The 24,578-nt window shown below is 43.8% G+C and overlaps 2 protein-coding genes across 2 annotated transcripts in view; both read left to right on the forward strand.

The window, feature by feature from the left end:
• The window catches only part of LOC123512857 (persulfide dioxygenase ETHE1, mitochondrial-like), a 33,760-nt gene extending 31,698 nt beyond the window's left edge, over nt 1-2,062 (forward strand). Inside the window, 1 exon segment of the mRNA XM_045269511.1 lies at nt 305-2,062. Within this exon segment, the coding sequence (XP_045125446.1) occupies nt 305-384 (80 nt within the window). The 3' untranslated portion in view covers nt 385-2,062.
• Nucleotides 2,063-6,947: 4,885 nt separating this feature from the next.
• LOC123512860 lies at nt 6,948-22,435 on the forward strand. Its single transcript, XM_045269513.1, has 11 exons — nt 6,948-7,080; nt 7,451-7,560; nt 11,113-11,299; nt 12,521-12,664; nt 15,747-15,923; nt 17,057-17,193; nt 17,576-17,762; nt 18,223-18,359; nt 18,741-18,927; nt 19,506-19,642; nt 22,082-22,435. The coding sequence occupies exons 1-11, from the start codon at nt 6,963-6,965 to the stop codon at nt 22,385-22,387; spliced, it is 1,827 nt and encodes a 608-aa protein (XP_045125448.1). The 5' UTR covers nt 6,948-6,962; the 3' UTR covers nt 22,388-22,435.
• The last annotated feature ends 2,143 nt before the right edge of the window (nt 22,436-24,578 follow it).

Genomic DNA, 24,578 nt, shown 5'->3' on the forward strand with positions numbered 1-24,578 from the left:
CAAGCTCACGTGAACTCCATGTGTGGTATCAACAACATCCAAGAACGACAACATCACAGAATGTTTACCTGACCTGGACTATATATATCAGCTGGCCTGGGTCTGGCCTGGGTCATTAACGGTTTCCTTTTGACCTTCCTGCCCTTCCTAATCTCTTTTGTAGCTGGGTACGGTCACACACAGCGTACTGGCAAACTATCATACATCCTTATTTCTTTATTCCTTGTTTCTTCATATTTCTCATATTTCAATTATGATGTGGGCATCTGACACTACTACAGTACCCCCTCCCTGCCTTTCACAGATGTCTCCCTGCCCGCCAACAAGGTGTGTGGCCTGTACAACCTTCCTGATGACTTGGCAGAGAAGCTGAAGGATGAATAGAAGTGATGGCAGTGGCAGCGGTGTTGGTGTTGGCTGTGGTAGTGGTGGTGGTGGTGGAGCTGTGCCTTGGCAACGTTAAGCTGCTACTACACAGGACATAAGAAATAAAGGATTGTATTCTCAAACGCTTCTACTCCACACCTCTGCTACTTTCTAAAGGCTCGAGTTGAAGTGACACCAGGTTTTTGAGTGTGATTTTTTATTGCTTTGGTGAGAGATTAGCAAGATTTCTGCATCATTTAGCAGAAGAGACACACTTGAGAACTTGGTTAATCATCTCTGGCCTTTTTTATAAACAATTTCTGATTCCTTGAGCAAAAGCTATGAAAAACTACTCTTCCAAAAAAAAAAAAAAAAAAAAAAATGGTAAGAAAAAGAGCAGAGCACCTTATTTTGCAATGATTTCTCTTAAAAGTAAAGAAGCTTACTTATGAATAAAAATGTGGAAACTGAACTCACTCTCTTCAGATATGCACTTGAGATAATCACTGAATGGGAACAGCATACAGCAGTGCCTCCCAAGCTTTTCTTGAGTGAGCACCACTTGGAGGTGTGGTACAGTCACTGTATACCACCTGACTCCAGAAACACTCAACTCCAGCAAATATCAAATTATTCACAAGTAGAACACACAAATTAACTAACAACAAGGAACACAACTCAGTAGTATTACATTGTTTCTTTTCCACCAGCTGATCGATTCCTGATTATCTTGTGTAAGGCAATGATAATTTTTCTGTGAGATGGATTAATTTAATTTAACTAAAAATTGCATATGATCCTGAAAGTGCTCATGTACCACTTGGAATCACTGGAACCACTAGCTTATAGAAACAGTCACTCTGATATCATCCCTAGCTGTGTTGGTGGGAAGTGTTGGCTCAAGGGAACATGTTCTGTGTAGTAGTGGTTGTATGGCACCTGTGATAATATTGTGATGCCTAGAGGCTGCTATGGGCTGGTTTGTTTAGCATGATGATTACAACACTGATGTCTTGCCTCCCAATTTGTGGTGCTGAGAGTAATGATATATCTGTGTGTGTGTGGTTTTGACATCTAGTAAGAAGAAATGAGAACCCATGACAGCCTTAAAAATCTGCTGAGTGTTGATGATCAAGGGAATGACAAGAGAATTGGAGTGAGAATAGAGAGTCAAAACAACAGCTAAGTGATGGTACAAATGAAACAGCGAGAGAATAACCATATATTGGCCTATCCCTGAACACTAGAATGGAGAAAGAAAAGAAGAAATGTGTTTTTATTTCAAAGTAAGCAATCCAGAGAGAGAGAGAGAGAGAGAGAGAGAGAGAGAGAGAGAGAGGTTCCATACTCGGATAAGTGTTGAAATGAGGGAGTGCAGGTGAAGATGTGTGTGAAGGTGCCGTGAAGGTTTCTATGGGAGTGTAAGGTGAATGTGTTGTGTTGCCATGTTAGCATCACAGCCACAGCAGGTGATGGGAGAATGAGTCATCACAAAGATGTTACTGTGATTTTAATGTGTTGATATTTTTGCAAAGAATAATTTTAATCACAAAATAGTAAGTATATTTTAGTATATCCAGTGTTGTTGTGAAGTAATTGGTGATGGGTGTAATGTATTTTCATGCACAAACACAATTCTTGCATTACATGTATAGAAGTGGATTGAACAAAAAATACACAACTGAATAATGCAACACATGAATGTTTTATTGGCCTGCTGAGAAGTAACAACCCTTGACTCAGTGTGCCACAGCAGTAGCAGCGGCAGCCTGTGTAATTCACCACCACAGTTGTCTGCTGATCACCCAACCAGCTTCCCCATTACGGATCGAGTTCAGAGCTCATAGACCGATCTTCAGGTATAACTGAGACCACAACACACTCCACACACTGGTAATAATATAACGTGTCATTATTATTATTATTTTATTTATTTGTTTATTTTTATTTTGCCATCACTAGAATGGGTATTAGGTCATTTTTCATTGATTTATTTATTCTTAACTGGATCTTCTGGGATTCCAGAGCTGAAGACCTCTTCATTATTCCAGGGATGATAAAGAATTTTTCTTAAGATTTAAACTTTCTTGGATTTCTATAAACAATTATTTATTTATAAACAATTATTTATTTATTTTCATTTTTTTTTATTAACATTATATACACACTCAGGTTCTCATACACGCTTCATTCACACAGGGATCCTACTCCTATCTCAAAACTATTATCCTTTGTCAGGGCATGGGGGAGGGAGGGATAACTCACAACCACTCAGGGTGGCTACGTATCATTACGCATTGCACATATACATGAAGAGGGGAAAACATTCACATCACATCACGCAAGACTGAAATCATACACTTTCATAATTTCATTTGCATACATATTATTGTTGAAATATTTACAGTGCAAAATAAATATATACACATAAATCACAACTCTGATTAAATTGGCCTTAGTCAGGTAAATCATCAGCCTATCGATAGAAATAAAGAATGAGAGAAATTAAATAGTCTGCCTTTTAAGCACCTCGTTTCTTGTCCCGCTGGAGCTGCCAACACTCGCTGTACAACTAGATACAATTTGATATATACTGCTTTGATTAATAATCAAAGCTGGACACGATAACGAAGAGAAAGATGTCACAATAACCAGTAAATCATTATGTGATATTTTTACAAGTATAGTATCTCATTGATAATAGATTTAGTAATAGATAGTTATCATAATATTATACATACGTAGTCCCTTCACAGACATATCTTCTGCTACTGGTTAAAACAACAGTAGTGGTCTTTTGGTGGCGCCGTGGCGGTGGTGGTAACAGTGGTGGTGGCGGTGGGCTATACTGACCCATACACACCCACACACAGCCACAAATACTAAAATAAACACTCTTGTATACCGAAAACACTCATAAACATACTCAAAACCACCCCACACACATCCAGAACATGTCTACACACACACACAAAGTGAAGTGAAGTGAAGTGTTGCTATTTTACCCACAGTTTTCAAGCAGCACCAAGCACCAGTTAAGCACCAGCACCAAGCGCGGACAAGCAGTATAAGTTTTCGCCACAGCTCTCCACACTGCCTTATCTTCATCAATTAAGGGTATTTTTAAGGCTATTCACTTATTTTTAGGGTTCCTTTACATATGATAGTGAAATGAGTACGCAAATATTAAAAGGTGATAGGTATAACGACTATTAAAAAGAGCAAATCGTCAGTATTAACAGATGATATTTGCTTTCTTCACTTACCGTAAGCCAAACATGTGTCAGAATGCAGCCACCAGTCTATTATTTCATATCCCATAGTCAAAAGATACCTATATATGGCTTAATTATAGCTTGATGAGATGATAAAGACAACATATGGAGGTCCGCCACCGCTGTTCCCGGTGTTGCCTCCGGGCCGCCTCCTCCCGCAGCCCCCCAGCCATAAGCCTCGGCAGCCTGCGGGGTCAAATACTTTTTCAAATATTTCCTAATGGCAATATATCGCTTGCACGATATGTTTTTATGGTTTCTATAAATGTTTCGTTGTGTTTAAAGTGTTTTCCCAGCCTGTATTTGGTAAATATGTAGAGTTTAGTGGTGTTTTATGGCGTTTGTTAAAGGCTTTTAACGGTCAAAATTTCAATTTCTCATTTTGGGCTTTTTTTTATTTGAAGCTATAAGTGGGCCTTTATGGTATCAAAGAATCGTCTATGCTCTTTTAAGTGTGAAATTAATTTATTGAGTGCAATATATGGACTTTGAAATGGTGTTTGGTGCTGTTGAACAAAAGTCTTATTTTTCTTTATTTTATTTGCTCACGTTTCTGCTTCTCGGTCTAACTCGCTGTAGAATGCCTTAAAAGATAGCTCAGACTCCGTGAAATGTGGTAAAATACTCGCCAAGTGAAAATGGCTTGACTTTCCAGGACGTTTTAGGAAAGTTATTGTTGAAAATGTTTTATACTTTTAACGTAATTAATTTAGACATTTTTAAAAACTAGTTGAGCTGGAGATATTTTGATATTTTGAAAATTAGTTTAAATATTTATCACGTCATAAAATGTCATGCATTCGGCCGTGGCTTCGTTTTTCTAAAAGTCATTTTTAAATCAAATTATTTACGTAATTTAGCCGAGTCACCCCGTTCCCGTTCTCTCTGATGACCACAGCCCAGGTGGTGACTCATCATAGCCCCAGGCTGGCGCCTCTTTTCCAACACCCCAGTTCGTCAATATTTTGCCTAATATCTAGTGATTTCTACGTGTTTTCGTGTGTTTCTAGGTTCAGGTGTGTAGATATTGGTAGCAGAAGGAGGAAGAAAGGAGAAATAAAGGAGGATAAGGAGGAAGGAAGGAGAAAGGGAGGAGGAAGAGGAGGAGCAGCCAAGCCACAATACTTAAGTCACCCTCCATTTCCTCAATATTTTGTCTAATATCTAGTGTTTTGACGTGTTTCTAGGCTCAGGCGTGTAAATGGAAGCAATAGAAGGAAGAAGAAGGAGAAACAAGGGAGGAGGATGAAGAAGAAATGAGAAATAGAAGCGGAATAGGAGAAGGAGCCAAGGTGTAATATTTAGGTAAGTGTCCCTTTTAATCTTAACGTTCTTTATAATGTATACTGTTGGTTTTGGGATATATTTGAGATGTTTCAAGTGTATTCAGTAGTGTTGCAGGGGTGTTATGAATATGTTTTCAGTGCATGTTGTGTGTTTTCAGTGTGTTTTAAGGCCTTTGAGGTATATTTTACGTACCTTGAGTATGTGGATTGAGATGTGTTTCAGTATTTGCATGTTTTGAGTGTGTTTTAGGAGCATTTTTAGGGGTTGTGTGGTGTTTTGAGTGTGTTCTGGGTTAATTTTGAGTGTTTTAAGCTGTGTGGGTGTGTGTTAGGAGTCTTTTGGATGTGTGTGGGGGTGATTTGGATATATACAGTATTGGGTGTTTCTAGTGAGTTTTAGGTAATTGGTGCATTTTAAGGTGTTGCATGGTGTTTTGAGTGTGTTTTATGTTAGTTTTGAGTGTTTTAAATGGTTTGTGTGTGTGAGGGTGATTTTGGCGTACAGTGGTGTTTTTAGAGAGAATTGTGTGTGTTTGGTGCCTTTTGAGGGTTGCTTGGTTTTATGAGTGTGTTTTGTGTTAGATTTGAGTGTTGTAATTGGTTTGTGTGTGTGTATGTGGGTGGTTCGGTGTGATATTGGCGTATCTTGGGTGTTTCTAGTGATTTTAGGTATATTTGGAAACATTTTGAGATGTTGCGTGGTGTTTTGAGTTAGTTTGGAGTGTTGGTTTGGGGGTGCACCAATATATATATATATATATATATATATATATATATATATATATATATATATATATATATATATATATATATAATACCTATGCTGTGACGTCATAGGATATTTACCAATCAGAGCACAAATAAATGATGGTGATAATGGCAACCCTAAATCGGTGTCTGCTATTGGCCAATAACCAGTATGAACGAACATTTTATATATTATTCGTGCAATTTCTTTGAATAATGGATACAAGCGTGCCTGCAGTACACATGATTGTATTATACTCTATATATACTTTGTTCATCTGTAGATACCATAACATTTGCAAGGATTCCTAAATAATATTAATGATAACATTTTTTTTTTTTATAAATAAGCACTATTTAGTATAGTATTTGTGATTTGTAACTCATGCGTATCTACCATCTGTATTCATGTGGAACCGGTTCCTGCTCAGTTGTACGTGACACATACCCGTCAGTCCAACATACAACAATCTTCAATGACGGATGATGCTCTTAACCTTTGGCAACTGTGTAGTTCTTTTCCCCTCTTTTGTTGCTGTTGGCCACTGCCCATCTATCTTACATAAAAGGAAACGAAAGAAAATATATGGCCAATAAGTCATACTCTTCTTTGTTCCTGATGTTCTAGTAAGTAGTGTGGCCAGAACACCATACTAGACCCGGGGAGAGGCGACACTGGTCACGCTGCTCAGTGCCCGACGCTCGTCTCGTGACAGTTGTGGCCAATGCTTTCTGCAGGGCCCACATATATCTCTGGGCTTGGCTTTCTGTTTTGTTCTGTGTTCTGTGTGGGCGGCGTACGGTTGAAAGTGAGGTGAAGACAAGACTATCTGAGTGAGTTGGTGCAAATGTTGTGAGGTCAAGGTGGCCTCGGTTTATCTTACGTCAATCATGAGTTTTATGAATATGATTAGGTAGGTAGTAAGTTTGTTGTTAAGACACAACCTTAACCTTATTATTAGTCTACCCAAGAAACCAATGACAAAAAACAATCTATTAAGTTTTCTTTAGTTATCTGGTATAAGGGAGACTAATGCTTTCTGCAATTTGGTCATATTTGTAAAACAAATATAGCGATGACTTCAAATGATTTCTTTCAATATTATTATTAGATAAATTATTGTAGTTTTAAAATCACTAGGAAAAAATACATCGGTACCATTTTGAGAGTTAAATGAAAGAAAAAAATGCTCCCTTTGTTTCTTCAAAGTAAGCGTTCCAGCAATAATTTCAACTACGCTTATTAATATAATTACCTAAAAAAACTAATGAAGAGTCCACTAGAATTATGAAGGCAGACATAACATTTATAAGAGAACGTGTTGGCACTGAGAAGAACCATCGCACCAGTCTGTTGTTTCGGGGAGGTTGGCGAGCCTGTCTTTCCCTCCTGATCGGCGGCCCCGGTAGGTCACTGCCTCAATGATTTTTCTGTGTGTGAACGTGTGGAAGCCGCTGTTGGTGATGGGCGGCCCGGGGAAGCTTGGGTAGGGTGTGGCGGGTGTGTGAGGGGCGTGAGGGCGGTGAGAGGAGTGTGTGGAGGGCTGTGGCAGAGTGTGTGGAGGGAGGCCATGTGGTGCGCGGCGTGGTGGTGGTGGTGGTGGTGTTTGGGTATAGACTGATGGACCACTGACCCGCCACACACGTGCTAACTGGAGCCACGTGCAGGATACCTAGTCTTTATTTACCCTGTTTGGATTAAGAGTATTGCCCAGAACTGTATATTTCACTAGTGTCTGCCATCCCTGCCTTGTGTTTACCTGGCGGGGGAAGCAGCGCCTGGCCACCTGTGTTCCTGGCCCTCGCTCGCCTTGTACCTCCTATTAGGTAAACAGCACAGTAACACCACGACTTATACTTGTGACGGCTGTGGTGTAGTGTGTTCGGTAAATACAGGAAGTGTGTGTTTTCAGTATGTTTCGTCTGCTTGCCTCGTGTCTGGTACTCGGTAGATAGCACATTAGCACCACTGCCTATATTCATGACGGCTGTGGTATAGTGTGATCGGTAAATATAAGATTTTTTATATTTTTTATAGTAGGTCTTTCAATATAGGAAGTGTGTGGACATGTTTCAGTACGTTTCTTTTGCCCGCCTCATACCTCGTACTCCATAAACAAAACATATTACCTGCCAGCTATTTTTGTGACTGCTGTGGTGTGTGGTGTAGTGTGCTCGTTCAATATAGGAAGTGTGTGTGTTTTTCAGTATGCTTCATCTGCTTACCTCATGTCTGGTGCTCGATAAACAGAACACAATAACACTATCAGCTATATTTGTGACGGCTGTGATGTAGTATGGTCATTCAGTAAAGGGAGTGGGTAAATTTGCAGTTTCAACCAATATACCCTATCTTTTATTCCTACCTATATTTTTGACGGCTGTGGTGTAGTGTGCTTGTTCAATACAAGAAGTGGGTAAATTTACAGTTTCAACCAATATACCCTATCATATATTTCTTTTTCCCTATGTCTAAGAAGCTTGGGGACCTGGGAAATCTAACCTAACTTAACCTTCCCTATGTGTAACAAGCTTGGGAACCTCCTGGGAAACTTAACCTAACCTAACCTTCCCTTTCCTATGTGTAACAAGCTTAGGGACTGCATGGGAAACCTGATCTAACCTTCCCTTCCCTTCCCTATTTGGGACCGCCTGGGAAACCTAACTTAACCTAACCTTTCCTTTCCTTTCCTTTCCTTTCCTATGTCTAACAAGCTTGGGGACCGCCTGGGAAACCTAACCTAACCTTGTCTGTGTTTAAAGCTTGGGGACCTCCTGGGAAACTACTACTTCTTGTGACCTTTTATGCTTTGTACCTCTTCATAGGTCCTGTTCCCTCCAGTGTTCCAACCTTCTTATTAATTTCCGATAGGGTAAAACGGTGTTAAAAATGGTGGTCGAAGTGTGGTGTAGACCGTGAGAATGTGTAGAGTTTCGTGTGGTGGATTGGCTCACACTGCAATGATTCCCAGGAAGTGTTTTTTTTTTTAATTGTTTCATCTGCCTGTCTCAGATTATATTCTTAATCCCTTCAGTACCATGATGCATTTCCATATTCATTCTGGTTATTATTTGGTGATTTTATACAGCTTCAGAAACTCACGTGGGGGATTTGAATAGTGGAGACTGGCTGTTAATCTTCTGATCGTCATAGACCTGTCCTAATGTCAATAGAATGTTCTTATCATACATAAATCTCAAAGTATAAATGTGTCCCAGTACTGAAGGGGTTAAGCAGTACATCATTACCATTATTAGGTGTATTGTGACAGCTGTGGATTAGTTAATTAGGCTAATCAGCACAAATCATAACAACAACGCTGCTCATGCCTCACCCTGTACTTTGTGCTGCTATAACATTTGCAATTGCTGTTATTGATGAAAAGGAAGCAGCAGCAGCAGAGATGAAGTGAGAGGTGGGTGATGGCAGCTTTGGAGTCGGGGTGGTTGCTATGAGTGCAAACTGTTGACATGTATATATATTTTATCTTTATAAATTGATGAAATATTATTTTATATTCCAATATGAAAAATTTGTGCATTCCTTTTACTTTAAATAACAGGTTTTTATTACATGTTTTACATCCTAATAGAAAATAAACATATGTAATAAGAACCTGTTATTTAAAGTAAGAATATGTATAAATTTTTCATGTTGGAATATAAAAATATTTAATCAATTTATAAAGATAAAATATATACACATGTCAACAGTATGCATTCATGGCAACCACCCAACTCCATAGCTGCCATCACACACATCTCACTTCGTCTCCTGCTGCTGCTGCTTCCTTTTCGTCAATAACAGCAATTCCAAGTGTCATAGCAGCACGAAGCACAGAGTGAGGTATGAGCAGCGTGTTTCTGTTATGGTTAGTGTTATAGTCCTGCTCGTCTAAGAATGTGGATTGGGTGCGGCCCCCATGGGAAATAGCGGGAGGACAGCGCTGCCATACCTTTAATCCCTCGTTGGCTACCCCCCCTCTCTCCCTCTTCCTCCCTCTCTCTTACCCCTCCCTCTTCCTCCCCCTCTCTTTCTTCCTGGTCAAGGACACCGCAGCTGACCTCCCATCACCTGTATGGATGGCGGGCGTGATTGGTGTTGCTGCCGTGAAGATTTGGATGTAGTTTTTTTCTTAATTATGTTAGCTTATTTTAAAGTACTTTCCTTCACGATATAATCTAATTATAACTATGGAACTATTTACCCATCCCAAACCGCAAGGAAACCTCTTTATAAGTATATTATTTTTTTTAGCAACACTGTAAAATATGTATGCCACGTTTCTTGCCAGGCTTATGAATATATTATCAATAATAAGTTTACTGCTCTCTCATACGTTGTAATACTAAGGCTAAATGCGTATGTATATTTGCTGACCATATTTGCTAAAGTTTTACTAATATTAGAACTCTGCTGCATCACTGGCTATGAGACATGCTTCACCACTGTACAGCGGGAATTCCCCAACAAGCCGCACCCAATCCACATTGTTGGAGGAGCAGGACTATAGTTAGGCTTGTTCTTGGCTGGAAGGCCACTTCACTAGCATGTCAAGAACACAGCCAACTTGTGTGTGATAATGTTCCCAGTGTTCTGTGTGTTCTGCTTATCAAAGGTCACTGTGATACCCTCTTCAGTGTTACTTAGTGTTGTTTGGCTGGGTGTTGTTTCCGTGTACATTTTGTCTGGCTGTGCACTGTGGGAAGTGGTGAGGTGTGTCTGGCATTAGTCAGGGAATGCTGCTGTGTTTGGTCTGGCTAGGGGAGAAGGACTGGTTATAGATATCAGTGGATGGTAGTTAGGATTGCATAAGAGGTTTCTTGTCTGTTACGTTGTGTAAGAGTTGAAGCTTTTGTTCCATTAATGCTGTTGGTTTATGTTTTTGCCTGTGTGTGTGTGTGTGTGTGTGTGTGTGTGTGTGTGTGTGTGTGTGTGTGTGTGTGTGTGTGTGTGTAATTTCACTGTTTGATCTGCTGCAGTCTCTGAAGAGACAGCCAGACGTTACGCTATGGAATGAGCTCAGAGCTCATTATTTCCGATCTTCGGATAGGCCTGAGACCAGGCACACACCACACACCGGGACAACAAGGTCACAACTCCTCGATTTACATCCTGTACCTACTCACTGCTAGGTGAACAGGGGCTACACGTGAAAGGAGACACACCCAAATATCTCCACCCGGCCGGGGAATCGAACCCCGGTCCTCTGGCTTGTGAAGCCAGCGCTCTAACCAATGAGCTACCATGTGTGTGTGTGTGTGTGTGTGTGTGTGTGTGTGTGTGTGTGTGTGTGTGTGTGTGTGTGATGAGAGATAATGCACCATTCATAGGTACTGCTGACAAACAAAACCCAAACAAAATCTGACTTATGACCTTCAGGATGACTTGCCTTCACTTCTTTCCATGCCCTAATGCTTCTCCTCCCTCTCCCCAGGGACAAGCGGCCACCATGGGGGCCTACAAGTACATGCAAGAGATTTACCGCAAGAAGCAGAGTGATGTGATGCGCTTCCTGCTGCGGGTGCGTGCCTGGCAGTACCGTCACCTCAACAAGCTCCACCGCGCTCCACGCCCCACCCGCCCTGAGAAGGCACGGCGCCTCGGCTACAAGGCCAAGCAAGGTGTGTTCTCTTAGGTCATGTTAGGTTAGCTTCATGTGTATTTTGGGAGTCTCTCTCTCTCTCTCTCTCTCTCTCTCTCTCTCTCTCTCTCTCTCTCTCTCTCTCTCTCTCTCTCTCTCTCTCTCTCTCTCTCTCTCTCTCTCTCTCTCTCTCTCTGGCCAGTCAAGAAAAGTTAGGTAAGGTCAACTTATTAGAGGGTGAATTAGGTCATGATTCATTCCCTGGTGCAGTATTGGCAGTGTGTCATACTGTGATGTTGGGAGTGTTGTATCAGGGTGTGAGGTTCACTTCAGACATTGCTTTGTTTTTTTTTTGTTTTTTTTTCAGCTTGTATGAGCTTTGTAGTGTGCAGTTAAAATTTTACTTGTGTTTGTGTATTTGTAATTTACTTTCACTGTTTATGGAAAGTCCTCTCTGGTGCTGACTTAGACGTGTCCCTAAACACTTGGTGTGCAGCACTGTACACCAGGTTGGCAATTGCTGACGGGCTGGCCAGGCAAAGTTCCTCACACTCTTGCACACACAGTAACACTTAGCCTGGCAGCCCCTGGTGGTGAGGGACAGTCTCAGACCACCGTACTGTACCGCAGGAGAGAAGGCCGTTTCACACCAGAGGCGAGACACGCCATTTCTGCGGTGTGAAGCTGCGTGGCTGACAATCCCCTCAGTGTATTTCCAATAGCTGTGTTCACACTGGATGCAAAGCTGTAGGACACACCCACCTCACCACTCCCACTGCTTCCAAGATGGGTGGCAGGCAATTTCTCCAGCCATAGCTTGGATGACTCTTGCCTTTGTGCTCTCGTCTCCAGAGGCCCACCTATCCTTGTCCCACACCTCACCCTGACCCTTGTGACCTGACTCCTCATCTCAAGGAGCTGTCAGTCTGTCAGTGTGTTTGCCTTGTGCCTCACAGACAGACATAGCTTTCAGTGTGAACTGGCCCATTGCAAACAAAGTCAGCCCACCCCTGTGTCTTGCCTAGCATTGCATCCAGGGTGAAACAGCCTTTAGGCGTATAGCATAGCATAGCATGGCATAACATAACATAGCATAGCATAGCATAGGTTGCCTCTTTGAAATGATGAAAACTCATGCACCACTCATATGGATGCTGCTGAGTCACACCACAAAATACTGATTGTCTCCACACTCACACATTAACACACAGCCAGCCCACCCTCTCCCTCTAATGCACCTCCCTCTCCCTCCCCCCTCCAGGGTTCGTGATCTACCGCATCCGTATTCGTCGTGGTGGCCGTAAGCGCCCCGTGCCCAAGGGTGCCACCTATGGCAAGCCCAAGAGCCACGGCGTCAACCAGCTGAAGCCGACCCGCAACCTGCAGTCCCTGGCGGAGGTAGGTGGCTGGGTGGCCAGAGCAAGCCTTGGGAGTTGCAAGCTTGGTGATCCCACTGCTGTTTATTTCTTGTCACTTCAAGTATTTTGTACTGATTATCTTTCTCTGCCACAGTCTTCTTACTATTCTTACTACTTCAATCCTCTAACACAAGGAGAACTGTAGTGTGACACTTCTCATCATTTTTTACTTGAACTGAGCAACCCAAGATAAATTGAACACACACAAAGTATAAGTAGTGGGCGTGTCAGAAATACCTCCCTTATTTTTCCTTTGTTAACCTTCAAAATGTGTGCCACACCCTGTGCAGGTTTTAAAAGCTTTGAAAAACTTGATTAATTTGGAAATGTTTCAGAGTTGCATTCTACACCCACAACACACTAGTACTGTAATATTACAGAGAAGCCACAGCAGTGAAGAGGCTGTGTGCCATTTTAGTTGCTTTGAACATTAAGCAGTGCCATGTGACTTATGTGTTGTGGCACCTTTCTCTCATGAAAGCTAGAGGAGTTTGTTGAGGGAAGAGAGTGGTGGGAACTGACTCACAAACAGAGTGATGGATGAGTGGAATGGGCTTAGCATTAGCAGTTAGTCATTGCCAACCTGCTCTGCCTGCTGCTGTATTTCCATCTATGACCTCTTACCTATTTCTCATACCTGGTGGTCTTCCTGGTTCCCTAACTTGGGTAAGGGGCAAAGAAGCCACCTTCTGGTGATGCGCCAGATCTTACCAATACAAATACTATATAATTTAATTAACAATACAAAAGGACTGGAAAGTGCATCATGATCAGCAATAAATAATTAAGTAAATCAACAATCTTGTTAGTCATAATATTCAAAAAGTAAATTCCCAAGATGAGATGCTAAAGCAGATTTGGATGACTTGGTGATGGTGAGAGAATTTCTAAGGCCAATTTTGTGTATTGCAAATGAGTGTTTTCTGAAGTCCAGGCTGGTGCAAACGTGCTAACTTGTGTTGATGGCCTCCGGTAGTGCTGAAAGCTGACTGGAAGAAAATTGTAAGTGGAGTCATGATGTGTGATAAGTTGATAATGCAGCAGCCGATGATCTCTTGGTGTGATTGGAGGTGGTGGTGCCGTGGTAGGTGAAAGCACAATGTAAACAAACCACAAGATCAAATCAACGTTCCATGCTCATATTTAATCGTTGAATTTGGTGTATGTACTGTATGAGATGAAAGGATAGAAGTTTTGTAATGAAGTAGTGATGTGTAACACCAATTCATAATGCACTACAGTATTGTATTTAATACAGTATATTCATTGTAGACCTTCAGTGACTTTCTCCTTGTCGCAGGAAATGTGCAAGTGTTTCCAATAGTTTCCACGGACACCATGTCGAGCAAAATTTCCCTTCTGTGACATTTAGTTGAAAACATTGCATGACACGATGTCACATTGAATAGTGCCCGTGTGATACCCACTTTAGCATCAGCAGCCTGTCAAGGCAGAGTGTTCCATACTTGCCCCACAGTGCTAGTACACTGGAACTACCAGCCTGCTTCTGGATTTCCTTTTTCCTATGACTTGACCTCATTCAGAGGGAGGTTTCAAGACATTTTTTTTATTTTGGCTAACATTCTCAGACCTGCATGGGGGCTGGCAACTAAGTGGGCTGTGTTTTGTTTATTCTTTGTGTTGCCCTTGGCCAGCTTTCATTAAAGACCCCCTTACTAACCGTGCTTGGTGTGGCCCACAGGAGCGCACGGGGCGTCGCCTGGGTGGCCTGCGTGTCCTGAACAGCTACTGGGTGGCGCAGGACTCCACTTACAAGTACTACGAGGTCATTCTGGTGGATATCCGACACAACGTGGTGCGTAAGGACGCCTCTCTCAACTGGATTTGCAAGCATACACACAAGCACAGGGAGATGCGTGGCAAGACCTCTGCCGGCAGGAAGCACCGTGGACTGGGCCGAGGCTTCCACTTCTCCCAGACCAATGGAGGCTCCCGCCGTGCTCGCTGGCTGCGCCACAATTCTTTATCTCTTCGCAGGAAGCGTTAAAATCACCATCTGGTGTTATTTCTTTAATTAAAAAAATCGATGTGCAAAACCTTGTGTTATTTCCATTATGTTGATTTTACTTGTTCTTAATTCCTACTTAGCATGCTGCCATCCCCCTGAAGGAGGTAGTGAGAGGAGGCACCATGCTGGAGGCCTGCTGACTTCCTGCAGGTTCCCTTGTGTTGTGGTGTGTTCCTGTTAACTGTCGCCTCTGCCTGAGGGCCTTCAGTGCAGAGGACCAATCCTCACCAGCCACTTTACACAAAGCCAGCTGTGCAGCGTATATAGTTACCACTGGCATCTATATTTTGGCAGAGGCTGTTGGGAGTTGAAATGCTGGAATTGTGGGATGTGGATGTAATTGTGGTCTGGAAATCATGACCTACAACAATGAAGGGATGAATTAAGTTCACCATCCAAGCCTAACCTAATATGGCCAAGCCCACTCCTTTAACACGGAGGGTAATGTTACTTAGTGTTGTTTGGCTGGGTGTTGTTTCAGTGTACATTTTGTCTGACTGTGCACTGTGGTAAGTGGTGAGGTGTGTTTGGCATAAGTCAGGGAATGCTGTAGTGTTTGGCCTGACTAAGGGAGGAAGACTGGTTAAAGTTATCAGTGGGTGGTAGTTAGGATTGGGTAAGAGTTTTCTTTTGTTTATCATGCTTATTCCAGTGAAGACACCACAGGCTGCTCAAGTGTCCAGATTCAAGAAAGAACTGGACTACTTTCTGTGAACACTGCCAGATAAGCCCCGCCGTCACGGGCTACATGGTTTACTGTTGGGCTGCCTCAAACTGTGCCAGACCAGATGGCTGTCTTAGAGATTGACTGTGACTGGCAGCAGTGGTGGACCAACCCAACTGTGAGGAACATCCTCTAGATCCAACTAAATAAGTTATTGATTGATTGTGTGTGTCATGATGAGAGAAAATGCACTATTCATAGGTACTGCTGACAAACAAAACCCAAACGAAATCTGGCTTAGGACCTTCAGAATGACTTGCCTTTGCTTCTTTCCATGCCCTAATGCTTCTCCCCACCCCCTCCCCCAAGGGACAAGCGGCCACCATGGGGGCCTACAAGCATATGCAACAGATTTACTGCAAGAAGCAGAGCGATATGATGTGCTTCCTGCTGCGGGTGCGTGCCTGGCAGTACCGTCACCTCAACAAGCTCCACCGCCCCCACCCCACCCGTCCCGAGAAGGCACGGCGCCTCGGCTACAAGGCCAAGCAAGGTGTGTTTTTTAGATCATGTTAGGTTAGCTTCATGTGTATTTTGGGAGTCTCTCTCTCTCTCTCTCTCTCTCTCTCTCTCTCTCTCTCTCTCTCTCTCTCTCTCTCTCTCTCTCTCTCTCTCTCTCTCTCTCTCTCTCTCTCTAGTCAAGAAAAGTTAGGTAAGGTCAACTTATTAGAGGGTGAATTAGGTCATGATTCATTCCCTGGTGCAGTATTTGCAGTGTGTCATACTGTGGTGTTGGGAGTGTTGTATCAGGGTGTGAGGTTCACTTCAGACATTGCTTTGTTTTTTTTCAGCTTGCATGAGCTTTGTAGTGTGCAGTTAAAATTTTACTTGTGTTTGTGCATTTGTAATTTACTTTCACTGTTTATGGAAAGTCCTCTCTGGTGCTGACTTAGACGTGTCCCTAAACACTTGGTGTGCAGCACTGTACACCAGGTCGGCAATCTCTGACGGGCTGGCCAGGCAAAGTTCCTCACACTCTTGCACACACAGTAACACTTAGCCGCAGGAGTGAAGGTCGTTTCACACCAGAGGCGAGACACGCCAGGTGTGCAGTGAGAAGCTGCGTGGCTGACAATCCCCTCACTGTATTTCCAATAGCTGTGTTCACACTGGATGCAAAGCTGTGGGACACCCGCCTCACCACTTGAACTGCTTCCAAGATGGGTGGCAGGCAATTTCTCCCGCCATAGCTTGGATGACTCGCACGCCCGTGAGACACTCGCCTTTGTGCTCTCATCACCAGAGGTCCACCTATCCTTGTCTCACATCTCAGTCTGACCCCAGTTGCCTGACTCCATCTCAAGGAGCTGTCAGACTGTCAGTGTGTTTGCCTTGTGTCTCACAGACAGGCTTAGCTTTCAGTGTGAACTGGCTCCTTGCAAACAAAGTCAGCCCAGCCCCGTGCCTCGCCTAGCATTGCATCCAATGTGAAAAGGCCTTTAGGCATATAGCATAGCATAGCATAGCATAGGTTGCCTCTTGAAATGATGAAAACTCATGCACCACTCATATGGATGCTGCTGAGTCACACCACAAAATACTGATTGTCTCCACACTCACACACTAACACACAGCCAGCCCACCCTCTCCCTATAATGCACCTCCTCTTCCCTCCCCCCCCTCCAGGGTTCGTGATGTACCACATCCGTATTCGCCGTGGTGGCCGCAAGTGCCCCGTGCCCAAGGGTGCCACCTACGGCAAGCCCAAGACCCACGGTGTCAACCAGCTGAAGCCAACCCGCAACCTGCAGGCCCTGGCGGAGGTAGGTGGCTGGGTGGCCAGAGCAAGCCTTGGGAGTTGCAAGCTTGGTGATACCACTGCTGTTTATTTCTTGTCACTTCAAGTATTTTGTATTGATTATCTTACTCTGCCACAGTCTTCTTACTATTCTTACTACTTCAATCCTCTAACACAAGGAGAACTGTAGTGTGACACCTCTCATAATTTTTTACTTCAACTGAGCAACCCAAGATAAATTGAACACACACAAAGTATAAGTAGTGGGCGTGTCAGAAATACCTCCCTTATTTTTCCTTTGTTAACCTTCAAAATGTGTGCCACATCCTGTGCAGGTTTTAAAAGCTTTGAAAAACTTGATTATTTGGGGAAATGTTTCAAATTTGCATTCTACACCCACAACACAGGGACAAGCGGCCACCATGGGGGCTTACAAGTACATGCAAGAGATTTACCGCAAGAAGCAGAGCAATGTGATGCTATTCCTGCTGCGGGTGCGTGCCTGGCAGTACCGTCACCTCAACAAGCTCCACCGTGCCCCACGCCCCACCTACCCTGAGAAGGTATGGCGCCTTGGCTACAAAGTCAAGCAAGGTGTGTTCTCTTAGGTCATGTTAGGTCAGCTTCATTTGTATTTGGGGAGTGCTCTCTCTCTCTCTCTCTCTCTCTCTCTCTCTCTCTCTCTCTCTCTCTCTCTCTCTCTCTCTCTCTCTCTCTCTCTCTCTCTCTCTCTCTCTCTCTCTCTCTCTCTCTTCAGTGTGAACTGGCCCCTTGCAAACAAAGTCAGCCCATCCCCATGTCTCACCCAGTATTGCATCCAGGGTGAAATGGCCTTTGGGCATATAGCATAGCATGACATGGCATAGCGTAATATAGTATAATATACATAGCATAGCATAGGTTGCCTCTTGAAATGATGAAAACTCATGCACCACTCATATGGATGCTGCTGAGTCACACCACATAACACTGATTGTCTCCACACTCACACATTAACACACAGCCAGCCCACCCTCTCCCTCTAATGCACCTCCTCTTCCTTCCCCCCCTCCAGGGTTCGTGATGTACCGCATCTGTATTCGCCGCGGTGGCCGCAAGCGCCCCATGCCCAAGGGTGCCACCTACGGCAAGCCCAAGACCCACGGCGTCAACCAGTTGAAGCCGACCCGCAACCTGCAGTCCCTGGTGGAGGTAGGTGGCTGGGTGGCCAGAGCAAGCCATGGCAGTGGCAAGCTTGGTGATCCCACTGCTGTTTATTTCTTGTCACTTTAAGTATTTTGTACTGATTATCTTTCTCTGCCACAGTCTTCTTACTATTCTTACTACTTCAATCCTCTAACACAAGGAGAACTGTAGTGTGACACCTCTCATCATTTTTTACTTGAACTGAGCAACCCAAGATAAATTGAACACACACAAAGTATAAGTAGTGGGCGTGTCAGAAATACCTCCCTTATTTTTCCTTTGTTAACCTTCAAAATGTGTGCCACATCCTGTGCAGGTTTTAAAAGCTTTGAAAAACTTGATTATTTGGGGAAATGTTTAAAATTTGCATCTACACCCACAACACAGGGACAAGCGGCCACCATGGGGGCCTACAAGTACATGCAAGAGATTTACCGCAAGAAGCAGAGCAATGTGATGCGCTTCCTGCTGCGGGTGCGTGCCTTGCAGTACCGTCACCTCAACAAGCTCCACCGTGCCCCACGCCCCACCTGCCCTGAGAAGGTATGGCGCCTTGGCTACAAAGTCAAGCAAGGTGTGTTCTCTTAGGTCATGTTAGGTCAGCTTCATTTGTATTTGGGGAGTCTCTCTCTCTCTCTCTCTCTCTCTCTCTCTCTCTCTCTCTCTCTCTCTCTCTCTCTCTCTCTCTCTCTCTCTCTCTCTCTCTCTCTCTCTCTCTCTCTCTCTCTCTCTCTCTCTCTCTCTCTCTCTCTCTCTCTCTCTCTCTCTCTCTCTCTCTCTCTCTCTCTCTCTCTGGCCAAAGTCAAGAAAAGTTAGGTAAGGTCAACTTATTAGAAGGCATTGCTTTCAGTGTGAACTGGCCCCTTGCAAACAAAGTCAGCCCACCCCCATGTCTCACCCAGTATTGCATCCAGGGTGAAATGGCCTTTAGACATATAGCATAGCATGGCATAGCATAGTATAGTATAGTATACATAGCATAGCATAGCATAGCATAGGTTGCCTCTTGAAATGATGAAAACTCATGCACCACTCATATGGATGCTGCTGAGTCACACCACATAACACTGATTGTCTCTACACTCACACATTAACACACAGCCAGCCCACCCTCTCCCTCTAATGCACCTCCTCTTCCCTCCCCCCCTCCAGGGTTCGTGATGTACCGCATCCGTATTCACCGCGGTGGCCGCAAGCGCCCCATGCCCAGGGGTTCCACCTACGGCAAGCCCAAGACCCACGGCGTCAACCAGTTGAAGCCGACCCACAACCTGCAGTCCCTGGCGGAGGTAGGTGGCTGGGTGGCCAGAGCAAGCCATGGGAGTGGCAAGCTTGGTGATCCCACTGCTGTTTATTTCTTGTCACTTTAAGTATTTTGTACTGATTATCTTTCTCTGCCTTAGTCTTCTTACCGTGCCTCGCCTAGCATCGCATCCAATGTGAAATGGCCTTTAGGCATATAGCATAGCATAGCATAGCATAGCATAGCATAGGTTGCCTCTTTTGAAATGATGAAAACTCATGCACCACTCATATGGATGCTGCTGAGTCAAACCACATAACACTGATTGTCTCCACACTCACACATTAACACACAGCCAGCCCACCCTGTCCCTATAATGCACATCCTCTTCCCTCACCCCCTCCAGGGTTCGTGATGTACCGCATCCATATTCTCCGCGGTGGCCGCAAGCGCCCCGTGCCCAAGGGTGCCACCTACGGCAAGCCCAAGAGCCACAGCGTCAACCAGCTGAAGCCGACCCGCAACCAGCAGTCTCTGGCGGAGGTAGGTGGCTGGGTGGCCAGAGCAAGCCCTGGGAGTGGCAAGCTTGGTGATCCCACTGCTGTTTATTTCTTGTCACTTCAAGTATTTTGTACTGATTATCTTACTCTGCCACAGTCTTCTTACTATTCTTACTACTTCAATCCTCTAACACAAGGAGAACTGTAGTGTGACACCTCTCATCATTTTTTACTTGAACTGAGCAACCCAAGATAAATTGAACACACAAAGTATAAGTAGTGGGTGTGTCAGAAATACCTCCCTTATTTTTCCTTTAACCTTCAAAATGTGTGCCACACCCTGTGCAGGTTTTAAAAGCTTTGAAAAACTTGATTATTTGGGGAAATGTTTCAAAGTTGTATTCTACACCCACAATGCACTAGTACTGTAATATTACAGAGAAGCCACAGCAGTGAAGAGGCTGTGTGCCATTTTAGTTGCTTTGAACATTAAGTAGTGCCATGTGACTTATGTGTTGTGGCACCTTTCTCTCATGAAGGCTAGAGGAGTTTGTTGAGGAAAGAGAGTGGTAGGAACTGACTCACAGAGTGATGGATGAGTGGAATGGGCTTAGCAGTTAGTCATTGCCAACCTGCTCTGCCTGCTGTATTTCCATCTATGACCTCAACGCATTTAAAAGCGAGGTTTGAAACATTTATACCATTCTTTTGGCTAATTCCGAGACCTGCATGGGAACTGGCATCTAAGTGAGCCCTTTTTTTTTTTCCTTGGCCACATTTCTCCTTATATGTGGAAAAAAATAATAAAATGAAATAATTAAAATAAATAAATAAAAATGCTAGATAGCTTGAAGAGAAGGTGAGATGGCAAATGGATTGTGAAGATGGTTGGCCATAGGGAGGATGATGGTTGGGAGGAAGGACAGTAGGCACGGTTAGTGCAGGAGCCAGTTAGCCTTTTGCACTGTTCCTCATTATGGTGGTGTTACCTTCAATGCTGCTGCTTTTCAGTTTAAGGCTTTTGGAATAAGTATGGCTGATGTTTGTTGTTGAACGTCCAGATGTTTACTTGCTGTTCTGTACTCTGATGTGTTTACTTAGCTTTGTTTTGCACAAGTATGGAGCTGGGTAGTGGTGTTGGTTAAGGCAGCTTGTGTTTGGGCCTCTTGTCTAGACGGCCTGGGTTTGAATCTTTGCCAAATCTAGCTGCCTGGTGGGAGATGTAGCTGTCTCTCATTAACCCTAGCAGTGCCATATGAACTAAGCTGTTGCCACGCCTAATGGAATAATTTTTTTTTTCTCTCCTCCCTCCCCTCCATGCTACTGCACCCCCACCACCACTGATCTATAATTTGATGTTTTTCCATTGGCAGGGAAATTATTTGTGTAAAGAATTAAGCAGAATTGTTGCATTATTTTTTCATTCTTTGGCAAGTATCCAGTAATGGTGAAATGATTGGTGACCACTGTTAGGTATGGCTGGGAGAGAGTTGTGGTGCAGAAACACTGCACTGCAACCTGACTACTTTGTAAAGTCTCTAGTTAAAGCTACATGAGCTTTTTGAGATGTTTCTGTGGTTCTGGGGCCAGACTGATAGGACTTTTGCATTACTGACTGGAGGAACACCATGAAAATCTGGCTAGTCATCTTTGTATCCTTTGAAAATAGTTGTGGTGAGATAGGTAAGTGTTTGTGAATATAGACTGACATTAGAAGTTGAGCTGTTACTCCTAGCATCTGCAGCCTGTCAGGGGAGTGAGGGTCTTCCATACCTGCCTCACTGGTAGTGCACTCTGGGACTCCCTACCTACTTCTTCCTGTGACGACCTCATTTCAGAGGGAAGTTTCAAGACATTTATTTATTTTGGCTAACATTCTCAGACCTGCATGGGGGCCGGCAACTAAGTGGGCTGTGTTTTTGTGTTGCCCTTGGCCAGCTTTCATTAAAGACCCCCTTACTAACTGTGCCTGGTGTGGCCCGCAGGAGCGCACGGGGCGTCGCCTGGGTGGCCTGTGTTTCCTGAACAGCTACTGGGTGGTTCAGGACTCCACCTACAAGTACTACGAGGTCATTCTGGTGGGCATCTGGCACAACGTGGTGCGCAAGGACACCTCTCTCGACTGGATTTGCAAGCATACACACAAGCACAGGGAGATGCGTGGCAAGACCTCTGCCGGCAGGAAGCACTGTGGACTAGGCCGAGGCTTCCACTTCTCCCAGACCAACGGAGGCTCCCGCCGTGCTCACTGGCTGCGCCACAATTCTTTATCTCTTCGCAGGAAGTGTTAAAATCACCATCTGGTGTTATTTCTTTAATTAAAAAAATCAATGTGCAAATCCTTGTGTTATTTCCATTATGTTGGTGATTTACTAGTTCTTAATTACTACTTAGCAGGCTGCCATCCCCCTGAAGGGGCTATATAGTGAGAAGAGGCAGTATGATGGAGGCCTGCTGGCTTCCTGCAGGGTCAATTGCTTTGTGGGTTTGTTGTTATTAACTGGAGTCACTGACACTCCCTTGTGTCTGCCTGTGGGCCTGTGTGTAGTGCAGAGGACCAATTCTAATTCTCATCAGCCATGCTGGACAAGCCAGATGTGCAGTGATCCCAAGTCCAAAAATAGAACCATATGAGTTTCCTGACTAGCTGGGTCAGGAGTAGGTGAGCCTGTTAGCTTCCATCAGTTTGAGGGAATACTTGCATACACTGAAGTCAGGCACGTCTGACCTATGTAGGATTGGCATCAGCTAGTCATTATTGCACTGGAATCCTTGAGAGAAGGTGGGAAAGTAGGAATAGGTACTTTACTCAAGCACTTTCAATATTGTAGGGTTGAGAGAATGTTGCCTTCCAGTGTTGCTAATGACTGAAATGCCATATCAAGTCACTGGCAGCAAGCCGCAGCCGATCACTTCTGTAATGTTCATGTGGTAGGTGTTGGCTTTGTAAGCTGACATAGTCCACATGTACGCAGTCAGTGTTGGTTTATAAGCTGCAGCATTTTTCTCTGGGAAAGCAAACTGCTTTTATTTATTTATTTATTATTATTATTATTTTTTTTTACTTATTTCCCATTAATAAACTACATGACAACACTACCTACAAGCTGGGTCTTAACTGTGAGAGAGTTGAAATTCTTTACCAAAATATCTGGGTCATTTCTTGCAGAGCAGCTTAATTCTCTTCAGGAAGATAAATAAATCTCCTGTTTTGTGGATAACAGTGATAAGGCAGCAGCCGCCAGCCCTGTTTTCACTCCTGGAGTCCTAGTGCGTGAGTCCTTGGTGTTGGACGGATGAGGCTGTGGGGCGGTGCTTCTCAGTTCTCAGTGGCAGGCACCTTGGTGATACCCCTGGTGGGTAGGTGGTGCAAGCGACACCTGAGATGGCTGCCGTAGTATTTTGTAACCTTGCCAGGCCTGCAGGGCACAGCTGTGGCTACTTCTTAGGGAACAGTTTGTTGAATATGTAGTGGAATGCATAGCAAGCCAGCAACACAACACGCCAGTCTTATTGACGACAGCCGAAGGTGGTGTTGAATTGATTCGAAAATTTCGAAGTGACTACTGACGCCCCCCCTCCCTCTCAAGTGGTATTCTACAGCAAAACAAGTTATAACGTAAACAAGTGTAGCCTATGAATATAAAGTTTCTGTCCTAAAGGAATCTGAGTCATGCAGCGGGTCAGTTATCAAGGCAGTGGCAGCCATGGCCCACTCAACCAAGATGTATCCTTTTAACTTGACGCATTTCCATTAAAACCACAACCCCTCGATCGTTTCACACTCCTTTCACTAACAGGAAATAATATCTGATAATTAATATGATTATTATTGCAACTCAAACTACATCTTTGGTGAATTGAAAGCTAAATTATAGTTGTCCCTACAATCGAGACAAAATCAGAATGCGTCAATCACTAGTGGTCGTTTCGTCCGGAGGGGAGCAAACACGTGTTGTTGTGACTATATCCACTCGTGTGGCTTAACCCAGAGTGCTTTATGAAATAGTAATCCACGTGAACTTGAGGCCAATAAGTGAAGAATACAAGTGAAGAAGATCATTGGTGAAAAAAGAGCGTGTGAGTTGCAGGGATGAATTTCAGTGGTCAGCTGGTGGGAAAGCGGAAAAAACGTGCTCCATTACCTGTGAGTTGCCCCAGTTGCCTGTTGGTATCAGTCACCTTTGTTGTTATTGTTTGTAGTGTTATTGTTGTTGTCTTTTTGGTGTTGCTGCAAGATGTAGATTTTCGGGATTGTACTGAGTTACTGAATACTGGTTAGCGTTCATATCACTGATTAAAAGTTCGGTTCTGAGGGATTCATTCTTATTTTGTATTTATTTCATTTATTTATTAATTTATTTGTTGACCGTGCACTACCTACCTACCGCAATGCTGTGTCAGGTGACGTTGGCGGCAATGAAGTGCCACATTTTTCTGTTTCCAGCCAACTAACTCTACTACTTCATAATCTTCTCTCCT

Source organism: Portunus trituberculatus, chromosome 34 (assembly GCF_017591435.1).
Source record: "Portunus trituberculatus isolate SZX2019 chromosome 34, ASM1759143v1, whole genome shotgun sequence".
In the NCBI taxonomy this organism is placed as follows: Eukaryota; Metazoa; Arthropoda; class Malacostraca; order Decapoda; family Portunidae; genus Portunus; species Portunus trituberculatus.